This window comes from Pseudorca crassidens, chromosome 14 (genome assembly GCF_039906515.1).
Source record: "Pseudorca crassidens isolate mPseCra1 chromosome 14, mPseCra1.hap1, whole genome shotgun sequence".
Classification (NCBI taxonomy): Eukaryota; Metazoa; Chordata; class Mammalia; order Artiodactyla; family Delphinidae; genus Pseudorca; species Pseudorca crassidens.
Window position 1 is genome coordinate 56,879,842 of NC_090309.1, and position 23,783 is coordinate 56,903,624.

The 23,783-nt window shown below is 37.5% G+C and overlaps 1 protein-coding gene across 3 annotated transcripts in view; it reads right to left on the bottom strand.

Moving 5' to 3' along the window:
* Nucleotides 1-1,468: 1,468 nt before the first annotated feature.
* Nucleotides 1,469-23,783, bottom strand: part of DYNC2LI1 (dynein cytoplasmic 2 light intermediate chain 1) — a 45,375-nt gene continuing 23,060 nt past the window's right edge. The window contains exons 4-14 of one of the 3 annotated variants that reach the window (XM_067703112.1): nucleotides 22,851-22,920; nucleotides 20,612-20,700; nucleotides 16,475-16,661; nucleotides 15,478-15,546; nucleotides 14,802-14,879; nucleotides 11,113-11,189; nucleotides 10,436-10,506; nucleotides 7,954-7,989; nucleotides 5,149-5,246; nucleotides 4,652-4,744; nucleotides 1,469-1,773 (exon numbers count right to left, since the gene is read on the bottom strand). In XM_067703112.1, coding sequence (XP_067559213.1) covers nucleotides 1,711-1,773; nucleotides 4,652-4,744; nucleotides 5,149-5,246; nucleotides 7,954-7,989; nucleotides 10,436-10,506; nucleotides 11,113-11,189; nucleotides 14,802-14,879; nucleotides 15,478-15,546; nucleotides 16,475-16,661; nucleotides 20,612-20,700; nucleotides 22,851-22,920 — 931 coding nt within the window. In that variant the 3' untranslated portion in view covers nucleotides 1,469-1,710. The remainder of the gene's footprint in view (nucleotides 1,774-4,651; nucleotides 4,745-5,148; nucleotides 5,247-7,953; nucleotides 7,990-10,435; nucleotides 10,507-11,112; nucleotides 11,190-14,801; nucleotides 14,880-15,477; nucleotides 15,547-16,474; nucleotides 16,662-20,611; nucleotides 20,701-22,850; nucleotides 22,921-23,783) is intronic. The other 2 variants (XM_067703113.1, XM_067703115.1) reach the window with 2 other exon arrangements.

The following is a 23,783-nucleotide window of genomic DNA, read 5'->3' on the forward strand; positions in this document are numbered from 1 at the left end:
GCATTTCTGTTGATAGCCTTTCTTAATTCCTTCAGTATTTATTTTCATTATCTCCTTTTTGAAATTGATGTCTATTAGACTAAAGAGGTCTGTTTCATTATTTGTTCTTTCAGGGGAATTCTCTTGGTCTTTTAACTGGGAGTGGTTCCTCTGCTTCTTCATTTTACTTATATTTCTCTTACTCTGTGAGTTTAGGAGAAACAATTATCTACTGTGATCTTGGAGAGCTATTTATATGTGGGGATGTCCTGTGTAGCTTGTGTGAGTTTAATATATTGGGTGCAAGGCCTGTTTTTATTATGGATGCCTGTTGACTCTTTCCTCAGTGTGTGCTGGTTGTTATCCCCTTTATTGATAGGGGTGTGCAGATGCGGCGGCTGGTGCCTGGTCTTGGGGTTCTTGGCAGCAGTGGTGGCTCTGGTGTGCCCCCAGAGCATGTGACAGGAGCAGAGGTGGCTGGAGACTGCTCCTAGAGTCTGTGAGGGAGGCGGTGGCTTGCCTCCCTCCAGGCGGCTCCTGGAGCCCGTGCATGTGGTGTCCTGCCCTCTGTGAGTGCACACAGAGAAAAAGGCTACAATGGCGGTCCCACCCCTTCCCTCGTGCACCCCCAAACAATGGCGCCTGGCCTCTAAGGCAGCCCAGGCTTCCTCCCCATACACCATCAGTTGCAGTCGCACTAGATTCCAGCTGCCCCAGGCTGTTTCTGCACAGCCAACCCCAGTCCTCTCCCTGGGTCTGATCTCCAAAGCCCGAGTTCCAGCACCCAGTCCCCACCCGCACCGGTGGACCTGCATCTCAGGCTGGTGAGTGCAGGGCGGCAGCACTGAACAGACCATCTGTGCAGTTTTCCCTCTGCTCTGGCTGCCACAAACCGGCTGCTGCATTCTCCTCTGAGTCTCTGAAGCTCCCCTTCTGTCCCAGCAGATCTCCCCACCAGTGAAGGGGCTTTCCCGGGTGCAGGAACCTTTCCTCTTTCATAGCTCCCTCCCAGGGGTGCAGGTCCCATCTCGATTCCTTTCTCATTTTATTTTTTCCTACCTGGAAGTTACCTGGAGATTTTCTTGCCCTTTCAACAGTCTGAGGTCTTCTGCCAGTGTTCAGTAGATATTCTGTGAGAATCGTTCCACATGTAGATGTGTTTTTGATGTATTTGTGGGAGAAGGTGAGCTTCACTTCCTACTATTCCACCATCTTGATTGCTGCTCAGAAATGTGCATTTTAAAAAAGTACTTCCGATGCTTCTTGTGCCTTACCATTAATTAGAGTAAAATGATGACACCTGTGAAAGTGACCCCAATTCTACTTTTCTTACCAGACACAGCTGAGAACTCCTTAGAGAAGGAATGTGTCTAATATAAATGCTTAACCTTATACTCACAACTGTTACTAAATGCTCTTGCTTTCATATTCCTGAAAACATAAACAGAAACTTACAGACGCTGAACCAAGTATACACTACTTAAACATGTTAAAGGTAGGTCCTGCAAGATTTTTTATTTTAAAAAAAATATTGCATGTAATTATACAAATTTTTCCCTTTTAAGAGAGTTAAAAGTATGCAGGAAGTTGCACTAATACAAGAAATTCCACTTTTCCTTTAACAAATTACACATGTAGACTTTCCTCACTTATTAATATAATATTAAGTAATAAAATAATCTTACTTGTATTTGGAAAAGAAGAAATAAATACCCTCTAGTTGCATTAGGTTCAGGAACCAAGCTCAATTTGTTTCCAAGACTTGGAAGAACTTCTTTTGTACTGTTCCAGTTCCTAAAACAAAAATATGTGTTACTTGCAAAAAAACTTAAATTTTAAAACTAGGCACCTTAAAACTGCCTTAGCATTTTTTTGGGTTAACAGTGTATCCTTTATAACATCATCATTCTCCAAATTTCTTGCCAACTGTTTTATAAATAATTATACTTAGGATTTATTTTCTAGAAATGCAGTCTTCAGAGTTTCCGTGTCACCAAAGCAGCACTTGGAGATGAATTTATTAAAGTTTCAGACAAAATATACACTATATAGTATATACAAGTTGTTTTTCAACTAACAAAATTAAGCATTTGGCATACTTTAAGTATATAAAAGTGATCTTATTTTTAAATGTTTGCTGTTCAACTCTTGTCAAATTGTGGTTGAAGTCAGCAAGGTGTCAATGTTTAAAATGTACATATCGTTTGACCCGTGATTGTACCTTTAGAATTTTATCAATAAGTATAATAGAGAAGAGCAGAAGAATAGCAATAGAAGGATATTCACTGAGCTGTGTATAGTGGCACACAATTGGAAATGGCTTAGACATCTCCCAGTAAGGACTGATTAAATACATCAGTGCTCATTCACACTTGACTTCATAGGCAGCCAGCAAAAACAACAGTGGTCTTATGTACCACATGAAAAGGCAAATAGGTGGAGAGAGGGCAGGACACTTCCATTTTCTGTTATACACTTCCATGTCTTGACTTTTTTCACAATGAGTATATGATGTTCCTTTCACAATTCATAAAACAGAGATAACTTTTAGTGGGGGTGAATATCCTGCATGAGATGACTGACCTGCAAAAGGGATCATCTAAGGGGATTGCCTCCTGGCCTCTTACATGTTGTTCAATGTCTAAGTGTACAAAGTATATTATTATTTCAGATAAGCAAAAAGTGGTTACTCTGCAAGATAAGGCAATCACTGCCCTTTGGCTAACATAACAAGTTCATTTTCGCTAGGAAAAGAAAATTAGATTCTCATTTTCAGAAAAAAATTGCAGATTGTCTCTTTCATACCTATACTCTAAGTTATTAAAATTTAAATGTTGAAAGTTTCAAAACTGTATAAAGACTTCAGAAGGATTTTTTATAGTATTAACTCTGAAGCAGTCTTTATAGCTTCGTTTATTTCTTCTAATGAAGTTAGCTCAGTTCACCAGTTATCTTACCAGCAACTTATGGTTTCAAAGATTGTTTGCTCATAAAGAATAAACAGTAATCAGTTATCACAGACTTTCTTTAATTGAATTATTTTTACCAATGCTAATGGTGAGGGCATTGCTTTGAGATTCTGTGCTAGTGGTTTCTCTCTTCTACAGACAGCAAACAGAGAAGATATAAATTTAAAGTTTTGGATATTAGAATGTCAAAATTTGGAAATGGACATCAATAAAATAATTGAGCATCAACTGGTAATCATTAGCATGACTTTTAAAGCAGAAGCATAAAATTATGTTAAGGTACTACACGTGCAAACGAAAATCAATTCATCTACTAAGATACCATGAATAAAATACTATGAAAGAGGCAAAATTAGGATATTATAACTTTTCAGGTGAGTTTAAAAAAAAAAAAATCTCTCAGTCAAGAGAATGTAGAATTAGTGAGGTACAAGGGTTGAGTAAAGAAAGATATTGTGGGGCTGCTTTCCAGTTCCACTCAAAATTCATATGGTTTTAGGTCAGTTAGGGAAGATGTATTTGAATGTGAAAACTCATGATGCTCAGAAATACTCTAGGGCTTTAACAATATGTGTCTCTGTGTGTGTGTGTGTGTGTGTGTGTGTGTGTGTGTGTGTGTGTGTGTGTGTGTGTGTGTGTGTGTGTGTGTGTGTGTGTGTGTGTGTAAAAAAAAGGGCTCACTATCTAATATAAACAGATACTCTTATCAACAATGGCAGTTAGTCATTAACTCCTAGATAAATATTAATTCAGAGATGACTTCCAACTAATCTCTATAGCCAACCTGCACACATAATAAGGGTTACATGAGGTCATTTTAGTGTCCCTACAACATGCCTCTTACTTTGCTACAGCTAAAACACCCTCTAAATATTCATGACATATTTTTCAAAAGTCTTCTGTACTTAAACGTTTTGCTTACTTATTCTAGAGCCCCTGAAGGTGAAAGGCTAGTGCTGAGAAAAAGACGCTGGTCCCCGCTTGCAGTGGGTGGTTGCTTTCAGGTTATCCTTGCAACAATGTGACTGCCCAAGTTACACAGCTCTGTAAATCCCACCTGAGAGGTGGTCAGGGCATTCAATTTACTGTGCTTATAGTAAGGGCATGTCCTGTACAGTGACTCATTTTATCAAACTAAAAGGAGATCTGGGAAAATCTAAATATTGGACCATGATGAGTTTACCAACTTTTGCATTCTTACATTAGACTGTGTATCACAAATGGTGCTATCTGGCATATATGGAAAGCAGTCTCCACTTTTAATCACTTTCCTGAGAGACTCTGGGTTTTGTCAACTGCGTTTGTGTGCTTTCAGTCCTTAATTTTTCTGATACAAGAAAAGTATAGATCCATCTAAATGTCCTAATAAAAAAACAAAACCTTTTAAATAATCCCACAAACAAAAGAATATTATGGAAGTGTCTCCCCAACAGTGAGGTAAGAATCACTACCCATCTTCAACATAAAGTAAACTGGAAAGTCCAAAAAGGATATGTGAACACCAAGTCATCTCTGGGTGGTAGAATGATAGGTGATTTTTAGTTCCTTCTTGATGCATATCAAAATTTTTTAATATATAGTGAAGATGTACTATTTAAATAATTTTAAAAGTAAAAAATTAAATTGAGAAAAATTTATGGAATTCTAAGGATATTTCTGTGATAAAACTTAAGATGAAATAAAATAAATGTTTAGGATAATACCTGATCCTTCTGAATTCTCATTTCATCAACTTCGCTTTCAGCATACTGAGGGTCTCTTGCAGGGTCCTTGACATCTTTTAATGTGTTGACACTCTGAAATCACAATTCTTCAAATCATTTCATGCCCATAGTCCAAAACCTTCAATGCAGGGTTATCAACTACCCTGCAAGCCAAGTTCTCGTTCCTCAGCTGGCCCTCGCTGCTGAGCGTCAGTTCAAATTCCCCCAGGTCCTCTCTCCCTCGTCTTTCAGATGTTGCCTCTCCCTTCTCTAACAACCAGCGAGAGCTCTGTTTGGAAGCAGAGTGAGAACTGTGTCTTACGCATCTTTTAAACCCCACAGTGCCTCATATACAGTAGATTTTTAGCAAATGTTTAATTGATTTTTGAGCATGTGAGTAGAAAACAAAGTTACTATAATAGGCCTGCTGAAACATTTCCCAATAACTGTTGAATAGTGCTGAAAATTCTTGCTTTAAAAGAATTAGAAATATATACCTTTGGTGGAAAGAGCTTTTCATACACTTTTTTCCACAATTCCATTGGTGAATGGGCATGAAACTTTCCAATGTCATTGTCAGGAACGGGAGGAGATCCTAAAATTGGAAGTTTTACTCCAAATGACTGCATTGACTAAAACATTACAAACTCTATCAATAAAACAGATGATACTTATAAAAATATAAATCTTAGATCACTCATTTCTCCTTTCCTGTAGTCACTATTAAAGTTTACCCCAACCCAGTGTAGCAAGGCCACTGGGGCAGATTCTAGTACCAGAGGAAGAGGAGATAGAGTAATGAGTAAACTATAATTCTCTTTCCCCACATTTAAATTGCTGCTTGGCAAAAATATAAAGTTTGATATTCTCATGTGTTCATGAATGTGTAAGGAAACAGTTATTCTTATGTGCTAATGAGTAGAATGCAAATTGGGACAGCTAAATCAGAGAGTAATAAGGCACTAGTGAATACTATGAAAATACTAAAAAAGGTCACACTCTATTAACCAGCAATTCCAGTTTTGGGTGTTTACCCTAGAAACACCTACATACATGTATTAAGGATTTCACATGGCTGCATCACTTGTATTAGTGAAAAATTGGCCACAACCGAAATGTCCATCAATAGAGGTATAGTGAACTAAATTACTATGCACAGCCATGCTCTATAACACTACCCAGCAGTCAAAGTACCAAACAGACTTACATGTAGCATTAATATGGAAAAAGGAAAACTTCAAAATGATATAGAATGATACAATTATATTAAAACAAATAGTTGTTTCTAATGGTACTGATGAACCTATTTGCAGGGCAGGAAAAGAGATGCAGACGTAGAGAATGGACTTGTGGACGCAGTGGGGAAAGGGGAGTGTGGGATGAATTGAGAGAGTAGCACTGATATATACACACTACCATGTGTAAAATAGACAGCTAGTGGGAAGCTGCTGTATAGCACAGGGAGCTCAGCTCGGCACTCTGTGATGACCTAGAGCATGGGGTCATCACATGGGATGGGGGCGGGTGGGAGGGAGGCTCAAGAGGGAGGGGATATATGTATACATATAGCTGATTCACTTTGTTCTACAGCAGAAACTAACACAACATGGTAAAGCAATTATATTCCAATAAAAAAAAAGATACGGTACATATATACAATGGAATATTACTCAGCCATAAAAAAGAGTGAAATAATGCCATTTGCAGCAATGTGGATGGACCTAGAGATTATCATACTAAGTGAAGTAAGTCAGTCAGAGAAAGACAAATATATGATATCATATGTGGAATCTAAAAAAATGAGGCAAATGAACTTATTTACAACACAGAAATAGACTCACAGACTTCAAAAACAAACTTAGGATTACCAAAGGGGTAAGGTGGGGGAGGGATAAATTTGGAATTTGGGATTAACATATACACACTACTATATATAAAATAGACAATCAACAAGGACCTACTGTATAGCACAGGGAAATCTACTCAATATTCTGTAATAACCTATATGGGAAAAGACTCTGAAAAAAGAATGGATATATGTATAACTGAATCACTTTGCTGTATACCTGAAACTAACACAACATTGTAAATCAACTATACTCCAATGTAAAATAAAAATTACATTAAAAAACAAAAAAAGTTTTTTCTATACCACATTCACATATATAGAAAATGGTCTGGAATATTAAACTTGATCCTAATATATACTATTTCAAGATTTTATATGGAGAATGTCTTTAGGTATCGCTTGTATAAGTTAATTTAAAATTAAGTTAGGGCTTCCCTGGTGGCGCAGTGGTTGAGAATCCGCCTGCCGATGCAGGGGACACAAGTTTGAGCCCTGGTCTGGGAAGATCCCACATGCCGTGGAGCAACTAGGCCCGTGAGCCACAACTACTGAGCCTGCACGTCTGGAGCCTGTGCTCCACAACAAGAGAGGCTGCGATAGTGAGAGGCCCACACACCGCGATGAAGAGTGGCCCCTGCTTGCCACAACTAGAGAAAGCCCTCGCACAGAAACAAAGACCCAACACAGCCAAAAATAAATATACATAAATTTTTAAAAAGTCCCTCTTAAAAAACTGCCAAAATATACACCCTAATGAATACTGCCTTTCAAAATGAACCTGAAAAATAAAACAATTACAGTGTTTAAAAAAAAATTAAGTTAATATGAAAAATTTGAAAATATGCTGCCACTTCTTGGCAATATTCAACCCACAGTCTGAGATTTGTCATTCTTTCTATTCTAGCATCTACATTGTTCACTAAGACTGTTTCACTCTTGATCTTTCAGGGCCTCCTTACCACTTTGGTGAGTAAGACACTGATATAACCCACCGATCTTACTTAGATTTCCCAAATCTCTTCCTTGTCCTCATTTGTGTGTGTGTGTGTGTGTGTGTGTGTGTGTGTGTATTGTACAGAATTTTATCACCTTTGTAGGTTCATATATTCACTACCACAGTCAAGATACTGAACAGTTCCATTCTCAGAAGGATCCCTTGTGTTGCCCTTTTATAACCACACCTACCTCCTCGATTCCTCCCCCTACCTCCCTACCTACAGTTCTGTCCCTAACCTCTGACAACTATTAATCTTTCCTCCATTTCTAAAATTTTTTCATTCCAAAATTTTATATAAATAGAATTATATTGTACGTAATCTTTTCTCATTGGCTTTTAAAATTTAGTATAATTCCCTGGAGATTCACCCAAGTTGCTGTATGTATCAATAGTTTGTTCTTTTTTATTGCTGAGTAGTGTTCCATGGTAGGGATATACCACAGTTTATCCACTTACCTGTTGAATGATATCTGGGTTGTTTCCACTTTTGGGCTATTACAAATAAAGCTGTCATGAACATTTGTGTACAGATTTTTATGTGAACATAAGTTTTCATTTCTCCCACATAAATGCCCAACACTGCAATTTCTAGGTCATTTGGTAGCTGCAAGTTTAGTTTTATAAGAAACCATCAAACTGTTTTTAAGAGTGGCTGTACCATTTTACATCCCCACCAGCAATGTATGAGTGATCCAGTTTCCTCACATCCCCTCACAAGCATCTGGTGTTATCACTATATTTTATTTTACCTATTCTATTAAGTGTGTGGCGATATCTCATTTGCATTTCCTTAATGATTAATGATATTAAACATCTTTTCATGTGCTTATTTGCCATTTGTATATCCTTTTTAGTGAAATATCTGGGCATGTCTTTTGCATATTTTCTTTCTATCTATCTATCTATCTATCTAGGCTGCACCAAGTCTTAATTGTGGCACATGGGATCTTTAGTTGCGGCAGGCAGACTTCTTAGTTGCACCATGTGGACTTTTTTTTTTTTGGCTGCATTGGGTCTTCATTGCTGTGCATGGGCTTTCTCTAGTTGCAGCGAGCGGGGGCTACTCTTGGTTGTGGTGCATGGGCTTCTCATTGTGGTGGCTTCTCTTGTTGCAGAGCATGGGCTCTAGGTACATGGGCTCAGTACTTGTGGCTCACGGGCTCTAGAGTGCAGGCTCAGTAGTTGTGGCGCATGGCCTTAGTTGCTCCGCAGCATGTGGAATCTTCCCGGATCAGGGCTCAAACGCATGTTCCGGGCACTGGCAGGAGGATTCTTAACCACTGCCCCACCAGGGAAGCCCCATGTGGACTTGTTACTTGCGGCATGTGAACTCTTAGTTGATGCATGCACGCGGGATCTAGTTCCCTGACCAGGGATTGAACCTGGGCCCCCTGCATTGGGAGCGTGGAGTCTTCCCCCTGGGGAAGTCCTCTTTTGCATATTTTCTAATTGGATTTTTTTTTACTGTTATTTATATATTCTAGATACTAGTCCTTTGTAAAATATGTAGTTTGAAAATATTTTCTCCCAGATTGTAGCATGTCTTTTTATCCTTTTCACATGGGCTTTTTTTTTTTTTTTTTGCGGTACACAGGCCTGTCACTGTTGTGGCCTCTCCCATTGCGGAGCACAGGCTCTGGACGCGCAGGCTCAGCGGCCATGGCTGACGGGCCTAGCCGCTCCGCGGCATCACATGGGCTTTTAAGAGCAAAAGTTTTTAATTTTGATGGGGTCCGAGCTCCATGATTTTTAAAAAATTTATTGTATTTATTTGATAGCACTGGGTCTTAGTTGCAGCAGGCGGGCTCCTTAGTTCTGGTATGTGAACTCTTAGTTGCTGCATGCATGTGGGATCTAGTTCCCTGACCAGGGATCAAACCCTGGCCCCCTGCATCGGGAGCGTGGAGTCTTAACCACTGTGCCACCAGGGAAGTCCCTCCATGATTTTTTAAATTCAGTATTTTTCAACCCTTTTCTGACCTCCAACTACTTACATGGGCAAAAGATTTCCATCAGCATTATCTATCATTACAGTGATTCTCACTGCTAATGAAATTAAGTTGGTAATAATAAGTATTATAAAAATCAGTATTTATAATCACTCATTAATACCTCTATTCTTTTCATTCCAATTCAATCTACAATCTCATGACAAATATCTCTACATTCGAAGTCAAGTCAACTTTAGCTTGTAAGAGTAACGGGGGATGGGAAATAAAAAAGAAAATTATTGTCTGTTAGAGTGTTAAAACCCAACTATGCCAACCCCAGCATATAGAGTTGCTAGGCCTGAGAATCTCCACAATGAAAATAGCTTCTGTGAGAAGATAAGGAGCTTGCCTACATAAACGCTTGAAATTTCTTTTGCTTCATGAGTCTAGGACATCTGTAAGTTTAGGAAACACATCCCATTGGATGAGAGGCAATTTTTCATAATGAAAAATTAAGGCATACCTAGTTAGTACAACTGTGTTCTTTTTGATTTATTCCAACACTTGAATCTCAGATTTTTCATCATTGCCCATAATATATAGCTTTGAATTTCCTGACCACTCTATGCTTCTGGTTTTCTTCTAAACGCAAGGAGCTAAAATTTAAAAGTATCTGGAAATCAGTGAGGGAAAGAAAATACATGCAAAATTTTTAGTGGAATATAGATTAGAAATCTATATATAGATTTCTATATATAGATCTATATAGATATAGTGGAATATAGATTAGAAATCAGTCTCTTATGTGACAACATCCCTTCTATCACAAATATGTCAATGTGATGCATTTTGCATCAATACTGTGTATACAAAGAATAACAGCAACAATGATGAAACCGGAAATGATGGTTAGAGTTAGGAGATGTTGGAGATGAAGTGAACAGGGAGTAGGACAAAATCAATAAGCAATTAAAAAACCATTGAACAATCTTAATAAGTTCACCAACCTATTTGACTTAAAGAATCCAATCCTGCTGTGACAAACAGTGGTTTATTCTGATCCACACATGTTGATTTGCTACATGGATGAGAAGAAAAAAGAATCCAATTAAGTTTAGCAATCAAATATCCTGCCACTCTCTATGGTAAATACAAGAGCCAAGTTTTATATCTAGCCACTGGTGACAGCATTGCTCAAAATGAATGAATGAATATTAATATGATTCCAAAAATTAAAGTAGAGCACTAATAAATGTATTATAGGAGAAAAAAAATGACAGACCCAAATTACCTCAAATCAAAACCAAGGAAAGTAGCAAGGTTAAGAAAAATACACACTAAAATGATTGATTCCACTTCTAATCAATATAAAAAAGTGATAATAGCGGGAAGGCTACTGAAATGAGGGAAAAGAAGTAAAAGAAATCAGGGAAACAAGTATAATAGTATCATTGTTTTGTCTAGTCTCAAACTAAGTATTATATAACATTTTAGTTGTAAAATTTGATAAATATTTAAACAATACAAGAAGCAGGAGACAATATGAAATTATCTCTAAGAACAGTCATCTGAGGCACTTTCCTGGTCAAGAAGCAAAAGACTTGTGAGAACAATAATCAGATGAGACAATAACAACAGCAAAAAAAAAAGATAAAAAGATATTTAAAAAATATTTTAACAGTACCTTTTGTCAATGCCAAATGCCAACTGGTTAATAACTCCACGTATTTTTAGTAATAGAGCTTCTGATTTACTGGTAAACTAGAAAGAAAATAAATCAGGAGAATAAATTACATGCTCTGCTTTCAAATCACAGAAACAGGTAAAATAAATATGGCTTTGAACAAGTACAGATTGCAGAGAGGAATACTATCTATTTGTCCAACAATACTTGTGTTTCAGTAAGCAAAACAAAACCTTTGAATAAAGGGAAAGAAAAATCTCAGTAAATTTGTTTTAACTTACTCTTCAAACTTCATGAGTGCATGATATTGAATAGACTTGTTTTTATGCACTGATCATTTCCACTACTCCCACAAATGGATCGTAATCATTGCCAAAATGCAATCTGGTTGGTTAAAAAAGTAGGAGGTATGCATCATAAATAACTTTTTCATCTAAGGGCATATGACTGTCTTCAAAGCAGTTAATGTGGGAGTTGCAGATTAGTCCAACAGATACTGATACTAACACCTTTTTTTAACTTCTCTTCTGAATTGCCTTTGGAACCTGCAAAATAAGCTACTGAATATTCTCAGTGGTGGTCTATAACTAGAATGATCATAACCAGAACATTTTAGAGAACGAAACGGGGTGGCTACTATTAATCATTAATCTGAGAAATCAGGTGAAACTAGGACATATGGTTACCCTACAAATCTTTTAAGACTAATTTGATTTTTGGAAATACCAAAGTCACCCAGCCAAATAAGAATGACCAAGATGTATGAAAGTGGGAAAAACAATCTTGAACCAAAATGAGATGTAATTATAATGTACAGAGTTCAATTTTCAGGATAATATTCATTCTGGATTAAGAACAGGCTCCAGGGAAAACATTCAAAGGAGAACACTCATGTGAATATGTAAGATTTTATTTATTTATTTATGCATGCATGCATGTGGTACGTGGGCCTCTCACTGTTGTGGCCTCTCCCGTTGCGGAGCACAGGCTCCGGACGCGCAGGCTCAGCGGCCATGGCTCACGGGCCCAGCCGCTCCACGGCATGTGGGATCTTCCCGGACCGGGGCACAAACCCGCGTTCCCTGCATCGGCAGGCGGACTCTCAACCACTGCGCCACCAGGGAAGCCCCTGATACATTTATTTTTAAAAATTGAAAAATTTTAGGCTTCCACTGAGACAATTTTCTAATATGAAAACTTTAGTTGAATTTTAAAAACACAAGTTTTCATCATCATCATTATTATATTATCTATTATGTTCCCTATATGGTGAGGAAAAAAACCTCGTCACAAATGTCTTTCATAGGATGTGGGAAGTTTTCTAACTCAACCCCACCCCCATCTACTGCATCAACTGCCTTGAAAACATCCTCCAGAAATAGCTGTAGAGCTTTTACTTATGAACTCAATGCCTGGGAACTCATAATCTCCAAAAGCAACTCATTCTATTTTCAGATAATGGTAGCATTAGAAATTTCTTTCTTAATTTGAACTAAGCTCTATTGATTCCTTGTTATTGACTCTAAGAAAACAAAGAATATATTTAATCCCTTTTCCGTGGATCAGTCCTTCGAATGTTTAAAGAGTGTTATCACAATCCTGATGCCAGAATATAATTTTATACTGTTCCTCATACATCATAATACTAAGTCCCCTAACATCCTGTTGGCTCTCCACTGAATCTGGTTCTACTTACCAATGTTTTTGTTTGTTTGTTTGTTTTTGTTAACTTGATTAGATTGCTCATATTATCAAACCAGTATTCTTGACTGAATTATAAAGGATAAACTATAGTGTTAAAAAAAAAAAAGACTGCTGAGTATCATTGAACCTTGTAAAGCAGTACCCAAGTCTGGGCTGTAGGGTAAGAGTGGAAGTGAAACTGAAAGGTGGGGCTTTGATAACTCTGGCTGCTTTCTTCTTGGTGTGGGAAGCTAGAAAAGCTGGTGGTCCAGAGTGCTCTTATAACCCCAACCTCTGAACCCTCTGGCTTACTGAAAGCTGAGATGAAGGAGTCTCAAATCCTTTCCCTAGTCCCTGACCTTCTAGGGTCTTTTGAACCATGGTTAACTGCAGGCCTGCTGTGGCCTGGGTTGACCTGACTTCACCTAAATTTGTATCCGTAAGACCAGACCGGCCCTGATGGATCATCAAATGTGATCTGTTCCTAAAGAAAGACAGGGATTTCCCTCAGCGAGCTAACCAGAAGTAAGTATGGGGCCTTATCTAGTGGTGAAAGTAAGAAACTACAAGATTCATGGTCTTTGCTTCTGTACTCTGAATGAGTAATTTACTTTAAATTCGTCATATCTTTTTCAAAACAATAAAGAATATTTTTGTGGTTGCCAAGGGGGGGTTGGTGAGGGAAGGTTGGATTGGGAGTTCGGGATTAGCAGAGGCAAACTATAATATACAGAATGGATAAACAACAAAGTCCTACTGTACAGCACAGGGAACTATATTCAATATCCCATAATAAACCATAATGGAAAAGAATATGAAAAAGAATTTAAAAAAAAGAATATTTCCAAAGTACTCTGTCAACCTAATATGTAAGCAGATACAGTACAAACATAAAAGATAATGATTTTTAAGAAAATACATAATAAAATATATTTGGAGCATTCTGAAAAGTATAAAAATTTTAAATACAGATCATATTTATTACTTTTCATCTTAATATACTAGCCACGAAGGCTGGGGACTAGGCCATGTTTTCTACAGGTTTCTCTGAGCACTCTGATTTAGAGGGAAAAAGAGACCATTCAAATGGGAAGAAAGTTTTTCCTTTTTTTTTTTAATAAAAAATGCGTTTATGTTTTATTGTGTTAGAGGATATCCAGCAACATTTGGTCCTGCTGTGGAAGATGATGTAACAGTAATTATAAGAACCAGCCTTGGGCTTCCCTGGTGGCGCAGTGGTTGAGAGTCTGTCTGCCAATGCAGGGGATGCGGGTTCGTGCCCCAGTCCGGGAGGATCCCGCATGCTGCGGAGTGGCTGGGCGCATGGGCCGTGCCCGCTGGGCCTGTGCGTCCGGAGCCTGTGCTCCGCGGCGGGAGAGGCCACAGCAGTGAGAGGCCCGTGTACCGCAAAAACAAAAACAAAGAACCAGCCTTTACTGAACTTTGTGTCAGACCCTGTGCTAAGCATTTCGCAGTACTTGGGCTACTAATCCTCACAACAACCCTATGAAGAAGGTATTGTTTTGTCCATTTTACCAGGAGACTGAGGCTTCAGTGAGATTAAGTGACTTGTCTGAGACAAGTAAATGGTTGCCCAGGCAGCATGACTCCCAAGTTCATATTTTTAACCTCTACAACAAACAGCATTTAAGTTTTAAAAAAATTGTTAGTCTTTTTCTCTTTTAAGAGAACATAGATTCTAATTTTTAAGGGGAAACTAAAACATAAATAAATAAACAACCAATTTATCTCTTTAATATTGATGGGGGTTTATGGCTATTAGAAATTTAGAACTTTTGCTTCAAAGAAATGGTAGGCCATCTAGCAGAGTGTGTTCTAGAAATACATTATAAACACTCTGTAACAAGAGGGTTTTGAGGCAATGGGAAAGGAGAGAATGACATGCATTAGTAAAAGCATTAGCATTTATAACTGTGCACCAAGCTGTTAATCTTTCCAAATTTGTTACTGTCCGTTCAAACCCAAAGGATAGGAAACGTACAAACCATTAATGATGCTCCGTAATAATGTGCAACAAATCGAAGTGTCTTGCATATTACCTTCCTCTTCTCAGAGTCAAAATCCTGAAGAAATATGTTATTAAAAAGAAAAAAGTTGAGACAACTAGTGTCTGTAGCAGAAAGGTGCAAATTATTCAATACAGAAACAGATTTTCTTATTTATTTTTTGGAACATACCTTGAGTAGGATTCCATTACCTTGGCATTTGTTTCTATAGAGAGCTGAACAGTAGCTGCAGCCTTCTAGAGCTGCAGCTACCAGATCTTTCCTTGTTTAAACACTTAGCTCAACAGAATTTAGATATAAGCACACATTTTCTAGTGCGGAATACCCCACGGATTCTCTGACAAGCAAAGATAAGAAGAAACCAATTTTCTACTTTCTTAGCTTTAAAAGTTGGGACATAGGCCCTGTCCCTTGGTGACTGGACTGGATTCAGTTTCTAAATCTTCTGCCATATCCCCATTCCACTGTATTTACTGTTCCTTACCTATTTTCTCTTTCCCAACTATATCCTCTTTTCCAAAATCTTTAAGATGTGTGACCCCTTGACCTCTCCCTCCCAGAGTCATTTTTCTCATTTCATTATTACTTTTGTTCCTCTCCTATAAAGCCTAGGCATGCAAGTACAACAAGCTCAACTAGAAGTGGAAGAGCTTACCTGAAAAATATCGTATTTACTTCCAATTATGACCAGAGGAATTGGAAATGGGTCAATTAATTCACGATCCTGTTAACAAACATATTTCATTGATTCATTATAATTGTTTATTACTATGTATTCATCAATTTCCACTTATATCATTTTAAATCTTCCCATAATGTTGACATTGTTTGCTTGACATAAAGGTTGTTTCAATATTGAATTTCTTAAACTATCAATACATTTCTCAAGCATAAAACTAGAAATGACAATTCCCTAAACTATATTTATTCTTCATGTTGTATCCTTTTATTTTCTTAAATATGTCACCTTCCTGTTTTTTTTTTTATTATTTCGTATTAACTGTTTGTTACAATAACATTTATACATGGGAACCATAAACTATCAGTTTTGTTCTGATATTACCTTTGTAAAACGCACTCACATAAACTCTGGGCAATATAAAATACTGCTCTTGGTTTTCTAGAAGATGACATTCATGATTGTATATAAAGGACTTACTTGTGTTATCATATTGCAAGTTTATAGTTTAATTAATTATCAGATGATAAAAAGATATTGATTATGTGACAGACACTAAATGAATGTAAAGTATAGTGACGGTAAAGGCTGTTAAAATTCTATTCCTTGCTTAAAATTGTAGTCTTATCTAGCCTTTGCCAGGTGACATTTGTACAACCTGGTTTTTTATCTTCATTTTACAGAGATTATAAAATCAGTATCAAACTACTGCTTTAAAACTCTATTCCTTTTGATTGGTGTAATATGCCATAACAATCACAGTAGATGTGTAACAAGAAGACATATGAAATCTTTTTCCTTGTTTTGCCCTTACTGAGGTTTTATTAAATTGCTATAATTTTCCAGTGAACAGGTTCATCTACATGAAATGAATTTCAACTCATGCATAAAAATCTAAAGAAGCTGTTTGTGATGTTATCTTTAACTGTTTATGGGGCTAAGAATTCTAGGGATAATCCCAACAGTAACTCACTGGATGGTCCTTCTGCATATTGCTCCATATCTTCTGTCTCATTTCAGAAACTGCTTTAGCATTTTTCTTCCCCAGTTTCATCATCACTTTATCTACATGAAGTTTTGTGGCTTGCAACAGATTTTCCATGGTGGGCCAAAGGTCATTAGGTTTGGAAAGGTCCAAAACAAGAACAATAGAAAATGTCCTAAAGAAATAAAAACATGTTTCAAAAAAAAAAAAGAGTCAAAATAATTACTATTTGAAGCCATACTATACCGAAATTTATTTTCTAAAAATAACACTATAGTTTAAGAAAAAAACCCCAGCAATGTCCTAAGAAAAAAATGCCAAAATTATAGCCTTATTTATTCTAGTGCTTTTCCCTAGTGATATTTAAGTGTCACAACTGAAGTCTTTGTTTGAACTAGTAATAATCCAGTTCAAATAATCGGCAAGTAATTGGGTCCAACAATGCCATATTTAGATCCACTTTTGCTGTGTGCTCCAAAGAAGGGAAGCAAAAATAATAATCACAGCAGCAGCAACAATGCAACAACCTGGTGAAGGAGAAGAAAACAGATTTACTGATGGTCCTTGCTAGGAGGACTACCTACCTTATTTACTCTTAACAACACCACTTCCTTGAAGATGTTATGACGGCCATTTTATGGATTAGAAATCTGAGGCACAGATTCATATAACTAGTAAATTGTAGAGCTGGTATTTACATCCAGAGCCACGTGCCTTTCTGCTGTACCTTGCTGCCTCTCTGAAAGCACACCCCTGGCCACCACACACACCACCACTGTGACCACATGCATGTGTGCTCATGTTCATGTAAATCTAACCTCAGCAATAACAACCCAATTTAAAAAGGGCAAAGAACTCAAATACACATTTCTCTATTTAAAGGTATACATATGGCCAATAAACATATGAAAAGAGGCCCAATATCACTAATCATTAGAGAAACCCAAATCAAAACCACAATGAGATACCACTTCACATCCATTAGGATAGCTATGACAAATAAAAGTAAAAATAAACAAAACCCCCCAGAAAATAACGAGCGTTGGTAAGGATATAGAGAAATTGGAACCCTGATGCATTGCCAGTGGGAATATAAAATAGTACAGCAGACACTGTGGAAAGCAGTACAGTGGTTCCTCAAAAAATCAGAGGATCCTGCAATTCCACTTCTGGGTGTTTTGAAATCAGGGACTCAAATAGATATTTGTATACCAATGTCCATAGCAGCATTACTAACAATTGCCAAAGGGGGGAAATGACCCAGATGCCCATCAGTGGGTTAAGAGATGAACAAAACATGGTATATACATACAATGAACTATTATTCAGCCTTAAAAAGGAAGGGAATTCTGATACATGCTACAACATGGATGCATCTTAAAGACATTATGCTAAGTGAAATAAGCTAGACTCAAAAGGACAAGTATTATATGATTTCATTTACATAAGGTACCTAGAGTAGTCAAATCATAGAGACAGAAACTAGAATGGTGGTTGCCAGGGGTTGGAGAAGGGAGAAGTAGGGAGTTATTATTTATTGGGTACAGTTTCAGTTTGGGCAGATGAAATGTTCTGGAGATGGATGGTGGTGGTGGCTGCACAACAACGTGAATATACTTAATGCTACTAAACTGTACATTTAAAAATGGCTAAAACTGAATTTTATGTTATGATATTTTACAATAAAAAACGAACAAACAAATATAGGAGTATTTCAGAAAATGGTCATAATAAGTATGTAGAACCATAATCATGGGCCAATACGTTTTTGATCAACAGGGCAAACATTCTGCTAGTAGATATAGCAAGGAATTATAATACATGCTAGTTATAATACAGTCAAGTTATTTTGCTTAGTTTGAGCAAATCAGCTGTGTTGTGTAATTAAAGCAGAACAGTGGCTAAGTTCTATACTATAGGTCTAAATCCAGAAAGTAGTCTTTTTAGACATTAATTAGCAAGATTTTCTATAAAATTATTGAGCCATTAAATTCTCTAGCCAACTACATCTATGTCATTTTAATAAGCTCAGAACCAGTTTTGCTTAATTGTAACAGAATATACATAAGTGAGGATACTATATTTTCAGAGTTTTAGTATGGTTAATGTTTAAAAAAGAGAGGACTATGGTTGAACTTTTTTTAACTGTGGTAAAATATATATAACATAAAATTTATCATTTTTTCCAAATGAAAATAACTTTGTTTTAAGCAAAGGAGAAATGGATTATTCAACTTTTTTCTAAGATTAAGATTTATGTTTCCAGTGCACTGGAAATATCTGTGTTACTTTTACCTTCATAGCAAATGACAGCTAAAAACATTTTTTTTTAAACACGACCTTTTAAAACAGGGAAGTGGACCACAGGAAATGCTCTGTTACAAATTATCTAAGGTCTGTGGAAATGTTCAGTGCATCTATAATTATTCTATGAACAGGCATCTTAAAGATAAACAGTATCTAAGAGCACTGGTACGGCTGCTGAGGTCGCTGGGCTTCGTCCAACATAAGGAAATTATATGTCAAATTAATTCCAGCCACAAAACACTCTGAGATTTGCAGCTACATGAGGAGTGAAATGCTTTCCATGAATTCTTCCATCACTCAGCAAGCTACTCTGGACCCAGGCCTATGGCGCCCCTGCCCTCTGTTCATCATAACCCTGACCCCTCTTCTCTCCTAAAGCAGGCTCAAGCTGCCCTGGGGTTCCAGGCAAAGAAGACCAAGGACTCACAAAGTGAGGCATTAAAGAAACTGGAGAGGTTTGGCTTCCTGCAGAAACCAGAATTTCTACAAGCCCGTGAGGTCTAGAGAAGGGAAGTGAGGTAATATGGCAAGGTGAAGTGCAAGTCAGGGCCAGGTAAGAGCTGCTCCCGGCCTTTGCAGTCCTGCCAGCCTCAGGCCAGGCTGGCTGGCAGCTCTGGGTCCTTCAGCTCCTCCCCGTCCGCGCCATCTCTTCACAACCACACCACCGTGAGCCGCCCGAATTCCCAGGCAGCTTCGATTATTTGTCTCTGTTAAAGGAGGACAAATGAAAACTATACAGCTGTAAAATCCCATGATTCTGAAAAGTAATGTCCGGGGAAAACGGTGGTTATAAAAAGCAAGATCTAAATCTACATACATACAATATCCCATACCTGTACAAAGTATATTTATGAACACTGAAAACACTGAAAGAAATACCTCAATATGTTGATAGTTCTTTTTCATGTGATTGAGGATGCTTTTACTTTCTATGTACCTTTCAGTATTTTTCCAGGTTTTCCATATGAGCATATATTACGTTTGTAATAAGTAAAAGACAGTAAATCATATTTCTTTAAAAGAAAAAAAATCACTGGACAAATAAAGCCAACATTACCGGCTAGTTATAGAAAAACAATTATCCTGTTAACAAGAAATAATTCCATACTCTAAAGATCTTAATTGCTGAAATTTAACAAATAATTGTCAAGCCCTTTGTATTTGGTCCAGGCAGCAGCAACCGTTTGTGTTAAACTCTGACAGGAGTAAGATATTTCAGATTTAAAAATTTTGTTTTCCTTGGCTAAGATGACAGTTTTCCACATCTGATGTGGCCACGTGTGGGAGTCATTGTTAGGAAAACACCACCAAAGAGTGAGGTTTTCCCTCAGGTTCTGTTTCTTTTAGGTCAGCAAATAGAGACTTTCTTCCTCCTCTGACTCATAGACTTCCCCTGGATGAAGCTTCAATGGTATTAATTAGCATTAAATTCAAAGTAGACATAATGTCCAGCTGCAGGAAAAACTCAGGGCTGAATTAGCTCACGCTTGGATGGGTGTTAGAAATAATTGTTTTCAAATTTATTTTTGCCAAGTGAATTCATTGCCCAAGTGTTATTTGACGTATTTTGTTTGTTTGCAGGCTTGCAAAATATGTTACTAGTTGGAATGCCAACTATTTCACTTCAGCACAGGCCAGAACCTTGGTTCTTTTAAAATCTCTGACAGCATTACAGTTTAAGCACATAGAAAGGAAGTGAACTGTAGGCAACATAAAACCGTCCCTGCAAATTCTGGTTCACAAAAGCCTACTCATATTCATCCTGTGGTCTCCACTGGATACTTACTAACAACTGTTCCTGGAGCTGGCCACACTTACCGTAAGGTGTCACTTGTGATTGGTATGCTGATTAAATCCAGTAAAGAGGTTCCTCCACCTAGTTCCCAAAAATGAGCAATATCTTTTGGCTGAAAAAACAGGGTTTTTTCAAATTAATGTTCTTTGATGTTTTTACATTTTAAATAGTTCTTATATTTCATTAGTACCAGCCAGTAATAATTATGGATACAAGATATTATAGTCCTCAAGACCATTTCTTGGCAATTTTTTGAAAGTTAAGGAAAGGAAATTTTTTCCTTTCTCTATTCCATCCCTCAAAATGCACCAAAACCTCTATTCCAAAGAACAAAAATGAAACATTAAGAATGTACATGTGTACTAAATGCCCTAATTCTACCCTAACCTAATAGAAGACATTAAACTGTGCCCCAATTCTGTAAATATCACATGTAGCGGACACTCACTCAAATTAGAAATAAAATTAACAAATTGAACACATTTGGAATTATCTTTTTGAAAACAATTATAATTTTAGATAGAAATAAAACAGTTGAACAGGAAAACATCCTAATTGAGGGAGGCAGAAGCTCACAAAATAAATCAGACACACAGACAAGACATGAGGAAACGGGAAGAACAGGTGGCAGTCCGGGCTGCAGACTGGGATTTCCTGGGCAATAGTATATAAGCAGCTGGTCTGTGCCTGACTTCCCTGGGGAATGTAACCGGTTGGCACTGGCCATACAAGCGGTAGGTGGGGGAACAAGGAGAGACTCAACAACTGTTTCCCTTTTTAGAGGACTCCAACACTAGGGGATTGAAAGGGCTGGGCAGCCAAAGGGCTGGGTAGCTTGGAAATAAGACCATCTATTCCATGACAGCTCTCCTACACCACCAGCTAGCTGATGGCATCTCTGCCTCTGGCCAGATACTAAGGAAACTTCAGGACACCAAGATTGTGTGAGGAGCTGATAAAGCTCTTCCACTTAGAAGTTTTAGGAGACATTAAATCTGAGAAAGATGTGAAGCCCATCTTTGAATGAATATGGAAAAGCCCAACTTGATAGCACAAAGTTTAACAGAAACAAATAGGTGAAAAAGAATCACATGAGTTTTTATGTGTCTAATACCATGAACTTGGAAGAGGCAGGTGGTCATTAAAGCAGTTTTAGATGAATATATATATTTTGCATTTTTGACAAGTTATCTCAACCATTAAAATTGTTTTGCAGTTGCTATTTGAATCATTAACGTTTGTGGGGGAAATAAGTTTGCATTGGAAAATCTCCCTTGATTCACAACTGGATGAAGAAAAGTTTTTAGAGCTCTTAAAAGTTAAGCTTATGAAAGTTGTCTCAGAGTTTCCCATGAAAAGGATAATTCCATTTCTAGGCTTATCACTCATGCAAAATTCATGTGAGTCACAAAAATAAAGTCCTCCCCCATCTCAATATATTACTTTTTTTCTTTCCTCTTTTTAATTTCACAGTTTTAATAACCAGCTTGGCATTGGTGAATCCAGGAAGCAGCAACAGCCCATTTTAACTGTTTATATACACTGTCTAATAATCAAACACTTGGACTGGATCAATCTATAAAAATTTGCCTCTGTTATGGGAGATATGGGACCTTCTACTGTAATCTAGATTGTTCTTCCGTACATCTAATTTTATTTTTAAAAGACCTCTTTTTCATATGAGAACTCCAAAACAGAATTCCATTTAGGAATTTTTATTCCTCTAACATACACTATAAGTTCTCCCTGTACCCTGAACAATGTCTAATTTTCCTCTGTAGATACACTAACACAGTGAAAACAGGATTATAGCCAATTAGGGCCTGTGGTCTCAAATAGCATTACCAACTTCAAGATGTATTTGTAAAAATGCTAATAATCTGGATTTTGACCAGTATTTTTTCATAAATATTCTACAGGTCAAATTCATATTTTTAGCAGATTTTTTGGAGACAGAAGATAACTCACGATGTTATTCTCATTTGAAAGAAGAAAATATGCCAAAAAACTGTACAATAAAGTTACAAAGGAATCCAATTCAAGCATTTTAAGACATAACAAATGAGAAGGCCAAAATATTTCCCCACAGTTAGGTTGGCTTCATATGTGCTGAGTTGCATTTGAGTTAAAAAGTACATAGCTATGAAGTGTACAGCTGGATATGTGCAATGATTGTAGGTAAGATGGAAAATATAAAATACAACGTCAGTATCCTCACTTCTCCATGTATGTGTAGCGCAGCATCACCAAAAAGACACTCACTATGTTATGTCCTTTTGCTCTCCTTCCATATGTATATTCCAAGGCTAAGGTTGGTTTTGGTGGCTCATCCCTGCACAATAAAAGACAGGTAGTATTACCATCATGGGTGGAATTATTTTCTTACGCTATCATCTTACCTGATTTATTTTTGCTTCCTCTTAAAAACTTTGATTAGTAGAGAAGTTACACCTTGTATAACACATTGAGATAAAAATGATTAAGAATTTATACAAAAATTAAATAAGCCTTCAAAATACCATCTTTAGTAGCAACTGCAGAGCATAATGGCACCTGCATGTAGTGGCAGCACCTAGCAACACTGTTGGGGGAGTAGAGAAGGTGCTGGCAGTGTTGGTGGCCATGTTAGGGCACAAGCTCTCTGCATGCAGGCCACGTGGGAAGCACTGACAGCAGGTTTGTGCTCAGCCTTGATGTGGGGAGCTGGGAACCTAATGACTATCAATTTAACGGCAACATCAATGAAAGACTTTTATACAGTTCTCAATCTGAAATCACGGTTCAAACGTAGGCATCATTTAGCTAATGAGAGCTACAAACAAACAAGACTTTCCTTATCAACTTCCTGCAACACCTACCAATCATGATCCTAAATCTTAATCTGGTGGCATGCTTCTATGGTATAGAAGATTAGGAAGTATATAAAACAAATGGTAACATGCACAGTTTAAAGACCAATAATGTGCTTCAAAAGTAAACCCATGAGAGGGCTTCCCTGGTGGCACAGTGGTTAAGAATCCGTCTGCCAATGCAAGGGACACGGGTTCAAGCCCTGGTCTGGGAAGATCAGCAACTAAGCCCGTGCGCCACAACTACCGAGCCTGCGCTGTAGAGCCCGAGAGCCACACAACTACTGAAGCCCACATGCCTAGAGGCCGTGCTCCACAACAAGAGAAGCCACTGCAATGAGAAGCC